Source organism: Hipposideros armiger, unplaced genomic scaffold, assembly GCF_001890085.2.
Source record: "Hipposideros armiger isolate ML-2016 unplaced genomic scaffold, ASM189008v1 scaffold_333, whole genome shotgun sequence".
Lineage (NCBI taxonomy): Eukaryota > Metazoa > Chordata > Mammalia > Chiroptera > Hipposideridae > Hipposideros > Hipposideros armiger.
Window position 1 is genome coordinate 695,131 of NW_017731683.1, and position 11,049 is coordinate 706,179.

General features: G+C 37.5%; 1 protein-coding gene across 1 annotated transcript in view; it reads left to right on the forward strand.

Moving 5' to 3' along the window:
• Positions 1 to 11,049, forward strand: part of LOC109392502 (type II inositol 3,4-bisphosphate 4-phosphatase-like) — a 285,313-nt gene that overhangs the window by 260,484 nt on the left and 13,780 nt on the right. Inside the window, exon 13 of the mRNA XM_019661040.1 lies at positions 10,098 to 10,257. Within this exon, the coding sequence (XP_019516585.1) occupies positions 10,098 to 10,257 (160 nt within the window). The remainder of the gene's footprint in view (positions 1 to 10,097; positions 10,258 to 11,049) is intronic.

The window sequence follows — 11,049 nt, forward strand, 5'->3', positions numbered from 1 at the left end:
TGTATACACATTTTAAGAAAGGAAAAAACTATTAAAATTGTAATACTCAATATATACCAATAACAAAAGATGAATACAAGTCACGTTTGACTTCTACAATTACAAGAGATGCTCAAAGTGGTTACCATCAGCGTCCAGACACTTCTGATTATGGCAAACTACTGCTTGAGCAACACTGACCATCTCTTAAAATATGTATACATTTTTTTGGCACCCTGCATGTGTGTGTGTGTGCGTGTATCACATTTTTTTTTTATCCATTCACCTTTCAATGGACACTTAGATTTTTTTTCCCACACCTTGGCTATTGTAAATATTGTTGCAGTGAACATGGGGTTGCATATATCTTTTCAAATTAGTATTTTGTTTTCTTTGGATTAATACCCAGAGTGGAGTTGCTGGGTCATATAGTAGTTCTATTTTTAGTTTTTTGAGGAACCTCTATACTGTTTTCCTTAGTGGCTACATCAATTTATAATCCTACCAACAGTGTATGAGGGTTCTCTTTTCTCCACATCGTTGCTAACACCTGCTATCTCTTGTTGTTTTGAGGACAGCCATTCCAACAAGTGTGACATGACATCTCATTGTGGCTTTAATGTGCATTTCCTTGATGATTCGTGATGTGGAGCCCCTTTTCATGTACTTGTTGACCATTTGTATGTCTTCTTCACTAAAATGTTTATTCAGTCCTTCTACACAAATTTTATTTTTTTTCTGTTGCGTTGTATGAGTTCTTCATATATTAAATATTAACCTGGGTGGTGTCTTTTATCCTTCAAGTATTACAGAATCACGTACAAAGAGAAAGAGACAGGGAGAATGGGCTGAGGACAGTGACTAAAGTTTCAAATGGGCATCACAGGAAATGGGTGAAGGAGCTTATGCAAGATTTGAAAACATCAGGATTTGAAAAAGATTTGAAAAAACAGAATTTCAGTCCTTGTGAAGGGCGGGCCAGCCAGGTTGCAGTAAGAGTCGTCAAGGTTATTGGCTCACCTTCCCTCATTCTCTTGGGAATACTTTGGTAGTCTTGACATGAGGACAGAGTCGTCCTGATGTTTTCCTTCTAGATGATACAGGAGTGTCGTCTCAGTTTGTCAGGGTTTTTTGATTTCCTTCAAAGGCAAACAGAAATGTAACAATGAAAATCTGCATCTCCTGCTTCATCTCCTTTCATATAGTTTCTGTATTTCCTCAGAACCCACTGCTTCTAGAAAGCACACAAACACTTTGTCTAAATTTATAATTATGAGGAAAATCTTTCCCACTCAGAAGAGTTACTCCTAACTGTCTCCTATTATAATTTTACTCTATTTTCCAACAATAACCAAGTTTGATTGTTACATAGCAATCTTATTGGTTTTCCTTAATAACTACTTTCTATTCAAAAGATTTATTTGTCAAGAGATGAAAATCCCTTTTACAAATACAGAAAGAAATTTCACCAAAGTTAATAACCATTTAACATTATTTTCAAAGCTTTATCTAACTTTAAAAAGTTGAGTAAATTCAAAGAAAATGTAGGTAATTGAAAATGCCTTTAGAAATTGTGCTTCAAATGAATGGGAAACATAATTTTGTGTACCACTTTTTCAGTTAATTAGGTGTTAGAAAAGTTTCAGCACTGATTACAAGTCTCGTCAACTTCCTGAGATAATTTGGTGTTTTAAATTAATTTCATTGGGTTTCTGTGATATCATATGAAAATATCCTCTAATCACTTTGGTTGGTTTAGGTTTGCACATAAGATTATAAGCTCTATTTAAAAATCTGTTTTATTTCATTTCTTATAGTGATTGTAGTTTTAACAATTGCCTAACGTGAACAATTGCATTTCACTTCATATAATAAATATTTGGAAAGTAAATGTATGTTAGTAAATTACTCTTGAATTCTACTCTGCTGATACATGTAAAATTTTTTTTTTGAAGTCACAAGAAAGAATATTAATTCTAAATCAGTATGAAGCAGTTCTCTTTTAAACTTATTGGCAAAATTGATGACATGAGTCTAGGCAATAATTATCTAGTCAATAATGGAAGAGATTGAAACTAAAATGATCACTGACAAAAAAGTCTGTTATTTGCTGAACTGTACTTATTAAATGATTGAGTTATTTAAAGTTTGACTTTCCTGAAAAGTTAGTAAACAATTAAATTCCAAAGGAATATTGGGATTTTATGATAATCTGTACAAAGAAATAGACTAATATAGCATTCTTCATCTTTTAGCTGATTACATATTGCTTTTCTTTCTCTACATTTCTATAGCAGATGCTTCCAACAGCTGGGATTCCAAGATTAGTTTGTTCCCAACTATGAAAGCATGTTATCCAACCAAAGTATTAAGTTGACCCAGTTTTTGTGGCTTCCAGTAATTAAACTCTTCTCTGGAACACTGAGATTTAACATCAGTATTACTACACTGATGGGTTTGGGGCTAAATCTGCCTATCCTCATTCAAAAAATAAGTTTTAAAGAAAGATAAACCTATGAACCTTTATATGCTGATCCATTCCAACAAAGAGCAGAACTAGGAAAACTATTCTTGTCATTCAGCCATATCCCAAACCCATTTTTAATTGAACTACACTTTTATATCAGACAGTATTTCAGCATTTAAATGACCTAATTAAGTCCCATCTTCATGTTGTAAATGTAAATCAAATTTTAAATTTTATTTTCCATTCTTAAGATAGGAGAACAATTGTTATGCCTTATTAAGGTAAAATGTGTTTATGTCACATAAACAATAGATGATCCACATTAATCCTTACTGATTGTTCAATAGTTTTATAGATTATAGAAACAATAGCAGAAATTCACAGTAAAATTTATGTCAGGCATCATGTTAATAAAGTCTACATATAATCTGAACAAAATGAGGTTTCTCTGTAACTCAGTATTCCCAAAGACTGCATTTTGGAATATGATTTACATGAACCACTTTCTGATGTATTCTTTATCAACATCTCACAGTTCACATGGCACTGCACCTTTCTCTAATGATATCTAGAGCAAATACGAATGCTTAATCTTGACAGGGGTATTGATTGAGCCATTTATATTGCCATAATTGGTAGCAGTGAGCATAGATAGATACAAAATATTGCTAACTGTTGAGGACAAAAGATATTCCGCCAGATATCTCCACAGGCAATCAGCAGTGATCCGTAGTCCCAACATTTCTTGCCAGCTTCTGTCTCCATCTTAAACCTTCCTTACCTGTAGGGAAAATGGTTCAAGCCGTGCGTAATGCAGAAGTGCCTGTGCAAACTGACATTCAGAAGAGATCTGTTCAGTTATGTGAAACCACTGACCTGATTTTAATAAGAAGGAAATAAATTATTCTCATTTTTTAGAGGTAATTGTTATAGACAACTCAATTCTAACCTATGACTTAACTTTTCTAAAGCAACACCTTATAGCTTAGTTACCTAAATGAGTAAAATGTCCACTAAAATATGGCCATTTATTTCCAAATTTTATATGATAGATAGATAGATAGATAGATAATGTAATGTGCATATATATATATATATATATATGCATTCAGCTCCAAAACTTTTTGTATACTAGGGCGTTATTCTTGTATTCCATGATCACTCAGCCTCATGAGCACTGAATTATAATCAGTTGTTTATATATCTGTTTCTTCCATGTGTTCATAAGCTTTATAAACTCCTAAAGGGCAAAAATAAGGCCATGTTCACTGTTGTAGCTACACAGTTAGCAGAGCACCTGCACATCAAAAGGTGCTCAATACTCATTTGTAGAATAAATTAATGACTTTAAAATTTACCCTCAGATTATTATTTCTTTCTTTTTATTTTGAAACATAGAATATTTAAATATACTATATTTCTGTACTATGCGAGGTACCTTTTTCCCCACTAGAATTCATGAATTCTTTTTAGGATTTTCTTTCTCTCTTTTAATCAAAAGTACCCAGTTATGTCACTTTATCCTTAGTTCATATTTACCAGTGTCATAATCAACTCTGTGGTAACTATTCAAGTCATCTTCAAAATATCTCCATAGAAAGTGGTAAAAGTCAAGATGGACACAGAACTCAGAGGCTAAGGACATGGTGAGTTAAGGCCTCCAGAAGTTTCCAGAAACCCAGTGGTGGTCATTTTAGCTTCCATTGATTATTCATGTGCCAGTTACAAAGGTCCTAGTTATACACAGAAATAATTTTAGATTTTTCCCAGCAAATATGAATTATAAGTAACTATTTATCCCTTGTCCCAGCCTTTTTTTTTTTCATCGCTAAGTTGTGTGATTTTTGTTAATCTTATAATGAAGAGAGGACATTAAAAGCACCCACTCGCCCCCTCAGGAAGGGCAGGCAAAGACGGGAGTATTAGACCAGCTCTCTATATGGCAACTGACTGTGTTGTATCATCTGTTTTTTTGATGGATGGGAACATTCCTGAACTTCCCCAGTCCATTTCACCGAGGAAAAATGTGCTTTGAATACTTATTTGATATTAAAGTCCACAAAAGGTGATTAAGCAAAGTTCATGGCTGCCCATTAAAATGCACAAATGTTCTATTAAAGAAGAGAAACCCCAAATGAGATCTTTATGTGCACACATATTCATGAAATCCTGCCAATTTCTAGATGTCCCCACGTGCGGTTAATACATTCACCTTCAGTCCTGGTTTTATAGCCCCTAACGCAGTGTTTCATCCATATCAGTTCAACGTAATTTTTTCAGAGTGAATATAGAAATAAGTGAATTGATGGATTTGCTGAATCAGTAGTTTATCCTTCAACTCAAAGCGGTGTTTTTCACAGAGATATTTTATTTTTATTAATGTGATGGTGATTTTCCTGTAGTGTTAAATTGGATGCCATCCCCTTCTTTGGATACTTTCCTGACTCTTACGATGCCTGGTTCAGTGCCAGCTATTTGGATGTGCCTATATGTAACAAATATGAAAACTGGCACACGCACAGTTCGGAAATTATGATTACATTTAAATCAAGTGTCCTTAAACTTTAATACATTCTAATGTGACTAGTAAGACATTACTTCCTAAGCAGAAACTTTCAAATCCCCCAAATTTAACAAATCGTTGAGAGAAATAAAGTATGTACAGGCAGATTATTGATATATCAGAGTATATTCAGTTTAAAAAATATGTGTCAATCCTTGAAATTGGTTGTATGCGGCACACTAGCTGATAACGTCATATAATTCACCCAGTTGTGCAACTATCTAATGGTGTCCAGATAACATCTAATTACCAATTCAAAATGGAGAGCCTTAGTCAGTCAGTGGGATTTTTTTACTTGTTATTAGACAAATGCTTTATTTAATATTTTCACGAATTGAGCACTTTAGCATGACGTGGCATTTATTAAGGGTGAACTCAGCCATTCACAGTATGAGCTTAGTTCTAACTTTAATCCAGGAAGCATGTGGCAATCATTGTATCTTAATTTCTTTTTGCTCCTAAGGTACAGGTTGTTCAGTCCATCCACAGATGTTAATTAAACGTCCATGAGGCACAGCAATGCAATATGCATAGGTACTTGGGGAAGAACAAATTAAGGATATGATATGGATCCTGACTTCAACAGCCATATCATCTAATTCAAGTAAATGGCCAGCGCTCAAAAAACAAGCAGAGATAATGAGAGAGATTCCTAGAATGGAACTGGTTGTGTGATAGTCATTAAAAATGTCAAAAAGATTCAGAGAGAAGTTATATGAAGGTTAGAGAAGATGAAAAAAGTAGCCCTTCCTTCTTGTATTCATTCATTCATTCATTCAGTCACTCATTCATTCATTCATTTATTCCTCTACTTATCACCTAATGAGTACTAGGACCTGAGAATAAAAGGATTAGTATATGTAATAGTTATTCCCTTCATAGAGCCCACGATTAGAAAGAAATAATGTGTTAAGCAGAGGGAAGTAGCATGAACGGTTCTTGGAGATGGTGAGAATTGAAAGGGTGAGGTTTTGGATTAACGGAGGACAAAGGAGGAGGCATTCTAAGCCTAAAGAGCAGCATGTGTCAAGATACAAATATTAGGAGACTGGCCTGGGTGACGTTTTCAGTTTGAAGACTGATGAGAAATAAGGAGGATTATCTAGGATGACCCAACCAGAGACGTGTCTCTGGGCTGCGAGAGAAAGGAATGCTTGCTGCAGTACTGGGCTGCTTTTGATCAGAGGACTGAGACGCGAGCACGGTGATCCAGGAAGATAAACGTGGCTCTTGTGTATAGACCTGCGTGTGTGATAGCTGACATATCAGCCTGGGCAAGAGCCAAACCAGGGGAATATAGAGAGGTCAATTCTGGAGCAACCCTGGCTGATTATCTGAATCCAGGGACTGAATTTCAGGGTAAGGCCAGCCGTGTGGTTATTGGGAAAGGAGGGTCAGGATGTTCACAGGAGTCCACAGGTGAAGTTAAACAGGAAGGGCAACAGGAAGCCAAGGTTGCGGAAACCTCACTTCATTCTGACGGCTGTCACAGTCTGGCTAGTTTTAGTCGACATCATGTGTGTGTGTATTATGTCGCTTGGGCCATACATGTGCCCGTTTGTGCCACAGAGTATTTTAAGTACAACTCCTTTCATCTAACAGTCTGGGTAAAGTTAGGGTTAGAGAGAAGAGCTCTAAAGCTATTGGAAGAACCAAGGTTTGCAGTGTTGAGCTAGGCCAGAACAGTGCAAATTGTGCTCAGTCAACTCAAGGACAAACTGAAGCTTCTTTTTAAAGATGGTGATTGGCCTTGTTAATTCAGTGGCGGGATGTAATCAAAGTCCTCAGAAGTTGACAATGACAAATGGGGAATTGTATATGGAGCTATAGATATGACAGAGCTACTTTGGACACTCCGACCCCCGGTCCCATATCAGCTCTGGTTTAGTCTTCACGTTCTTGCTGATCAAAAATTGGCCCTAGAAAAATTGATCAGCTAAGCAAGGCTGAACTTTGGTGTTTTTATTTAAGTTAACTGCTGATCCAAAGCAGCCGGGATTTCTCTTAATGCCACCGAGATCGTAAGTGTGTGGCATGCTGAGTAAGCACCACGGCTCCTGCCCTCACGGATCACTCTGCCATGCATAATGTCCTCTTGGCTACTCACTGCTACATCCATCAGATTTTTGCATCTATTGCTACTGAACTTGACCTGCATGTTAGCTTAGGTCCTAACCCAGAAATGAATATGGACCAAGATCAGCACCTGACTCAGAATGGAATAAAGATTGCTGCTAGTTCCCCCTCATTGCTAAGAGTTTATAGCTACTTCACTTCTAAGAAGTTGGGTTGTCTGAAGGCTCCATGAAGGTCAAGGATGCCAGTTAGGCTCCATTTAATAAAGGCTAGACTTTTACCCACCGATGTTCCATTATTTCCTTCATAAAGCAGGAGACATAGTAGAATAAAGACTGCTATTTTAAGGGGGAAAGGCCTAGCAAGCTGCTGTTCTGATAGGTGGTGGTTGTTTGCCGTTTTGTTTCTAAACCTCTCCTGTGGCTGAGGAGCTGAACAGGACCTGGAGGCTGTTTCGTGGGCATGGAAGGAGAGGCGGGTGGAAGCCCCAGGTCCTGCTGCCACATCCTTATGCTGCCATTGTCTTCTCCCCGCTAACCAGCCTTTCCTCTTGATGGCAAGAGTCTAAAATAAATTGTGTGATTTCAGTTTGGGGAGAAAGTGGAGTAGGCCCCAGTTATAGAAGCAATCTAAGCAAAAAGAATTTCCCCGTGAACCAATTCAGTGAGTAATAATCATCAGAACAAAATGGTTTTTGATGGTTATTTTCTTTTGTGTGTATGTTTTCACAGAGCTAATACAGAAAGTGGCTGTATTAGGAGAGAAATCTGATATTCGAGGCTCCTCTTCAAGAATCTTACCCACCGATTTTTTAGCATTCCAGTTCCAAAATAATTATCTTGCACCCCAGTCTCCTAGGAATTGAATTATCATCTTTCCTCCCTGTCTTATCCCGGTCACATGAATGGATTTGGGGCCTTGATACTGACACTGTCCTCTGTTAATGTTGGCCACTAGTGTCCCTTGACCCTTTAGCCAAGTGACTGCTCCATTCCTGATTATATGACACTCTTTCTTTCAGATGTAAGGGTACATGTGACCACCCTGTCCTTTGTGTAGTGTCATCTCTTCATCCAGAGTCTGCCATTGGGCTCATTCTCAAGTCTTAGATAAGTGAGACCGCATCTTGCTCCTGTGAGGTGACACACACCTCTCCCTGACCCCTCCTGGGCATCTTCTCACCTTCCTCTGTCTAGCTTATCCCTGGAATTCTGGTTTTGACCCAAAGAAGAATTCCTGATGTGTGCCACGGTTTCATGGGAAATCATAGGGGGAGAATCAAGTCTTTGCCGTCAAATGGAACTTCTAGTCCAGTTGTAACACTTAAATGTCAAACGTTATTCACCATCGCTTACCAGAGGCCTCCTCATCTCTAAAACTGAATCAGGACACTAAATGTATTTGATGGCGTTTGAGGTTAATCAAGCTGGCGTTCATATGCCAGGTGATATAAAAGCAGTCTTAATCTGTCTCTGGTTGGAGCCACCTTTGCTCCCTCCTTTGCTCTCTCCCCTTTCTCTGCCTTTCTTCAAGCCCCTGCACAATATAGTGAGGACACGGCTCCCAAGTAACTCATAGTCTAGTATTAGAGACAGAAGTGCAAATCAAATTGATAACTTTTATCAACTTCGTAGGCGCCATTAAAGAGAAGGAAGCATGACCAGAAAAGCTCGGCATTCTCACCACGAGCTAGGCCGGATCGCCTCCCCAAAAGATAAAGAATAAAATGAGTGTGCTCAGGGTCTGCTATTGAGTGTGCCTTCAGTAAAACATTTGATTATGTACGCATTGTGTATCCGTATTGCCTAATAAACTGCTCAGTTTCTAACCCCCAACAAACACCCTCCCAGCCCGTGTCGTCTAAGCATTTACTGATGTAAGTGTTATTTTGATGTTTATCACATAACCCCTTACTCTGTGGTTTTTGGTCTTCATCCAAGAACATGCTCTGCTCATGCCAATAAAGATCTCTCTACTGGCTGCAAAGGTTACTTTTTCTATCAGCGGAATCCTATAACTTGAGATATCTGTAAAGCAATAAGAATAATATGTAGGTATAGAATGTAAAATCATCCTGTAAATAACCTTCTGTTCAGGCTCTTCAGAGATGTGATCGAGATCAGTTGATCCATCTTTTATAGTCCTTTACATACGAAAGGCAACATGCAATCCTGCTTTTTTCTAATCAAAATACAAAGTTTTTCTCAACATGAGTAACAGCATTGAAAATTTACCTTGTATATAAAGCTAATCTGGAAAATTGGGAGCAATCAACCCATTCCCATCCCCCCCCCCAATAGCAGAGTTTATTCCCATTAACTGGAGACCACGCTTAGAGAACTTCTGTTACTTCGAGTAGTCAGATTCATAGACACAGAAGGTAGAATGATGGCTGCCAGGGGCCGAGGGAAGGAAGAATGGGGTGTTCAGGTTTAAATGGGACCCAGTTTCAGTTGGGGAAGATGAAAGAGTTCTGGAGATGGATGGTGGTGACGGTGACACCACAGTGTGAAGGCACTTAATGTCACTGAACTGCACACTTAAAAATGGTTAAAATGGCAAACCTTAGGGTATATATATATATATATAAGTTATCCCAATAAAAAGAGAAACAAGAATATCTAATGCAAGTGGTGGCCCGTCTTTAAAGATATCGGTGTGTCTTTGCTTTCGTCCTGTCGATAAGGAAAATGGATATATCCAGTTTAAAATTTCACACTTTGAGCACAATTATGGATTCATAATATATGGTAATTCATCATTGCTGTATGACAGAGAAAAATAATGAACTAAATAAAAAGATTTCTAACACTTACATTTTGCTTTATTAAGAGAAAGTAGATTTCTTGTAGAGCCATAGTCTGGCCAAATTTATGGGAGTAATAAATCTCATCACTCATTCTGAATTCTTATGATCGTTCCTCTACCTGCCTCTCTGAAATGGATTTATCAGCTTCCGCCTTATTTGGTTTGTGCAATAAGAATGTGTAGTGATACTTATGCTCTTTGCAGGATAGGGTGTGGGCCAACGTGGGGAAGAGCCTCAACTGCATTATCGCCATGGTGGACAAACTGATTGACAGGGATGGCGGCAGCGAAGGCAGCAGTGAAGGCAGCAGAGATGGAGAGAAGGAGCCTTCTGTGGTGGATTCCGTTATAACGCATCCAAGGGGTAAGGAATCTTTTTTTTCCCCCCAATCATTGATTGAGTAAACAAAATGAGAAAGTCATGATAAAATGAGATAGAAAAAGAGGAGTCAATAGTGTCTTTGATGAAAGTGCTGATAGCGTGCTTTTCCACCGCTCTGGCTTGGATGATGGAAGGCTATTTATCAAATTGCATCTCAGTTGTGTTTTCAGAACTGCTTGCAATGCTCATTTTTTTTCCCTTTTGCTACATAACAACCTTCTTGAAAGAAGAACAGTGTTTTCTTTTAAAGAGTCTGACATAGTTTAATCTGCTTTTACGCATTCCTCCAAAATTTTATTAGGAAGAAAAACAAGCATCTGCGCTTACAAGTCTTATAAACTTTGAGGGATATCAGAACACAGTATCTCGTAATGGTTCCTGAAAAGAATGCAATACGATAAAATGCTTTTTGCCTTATTCTGAGGAATATTTTTTGTGAATTATCTCAAAAACCCATAAGATTTGATTTCATATAAGAAGAATGTTTGTGCGTTATTCCAAAGACATTGGTAAGCCTAGATTTTAATGGATCCATGTATACACGTCTACACCCGCATGCATATAAATGCGTATGCATGCAGGTATATATGTGTGTGTCTATAAGATAGACAGACAGTTATATAATAGATACTTTCAAATATATGGCTTATTACAAGATTGACTAACAAATATAATCAAAATTTTAACTATGGTTGTGTCCCTATAAGTGACTTATTTTTGTTAATTTGATAAATTTTAACAACAAAAACCAAGACAGATATCTGTATTTTTTTA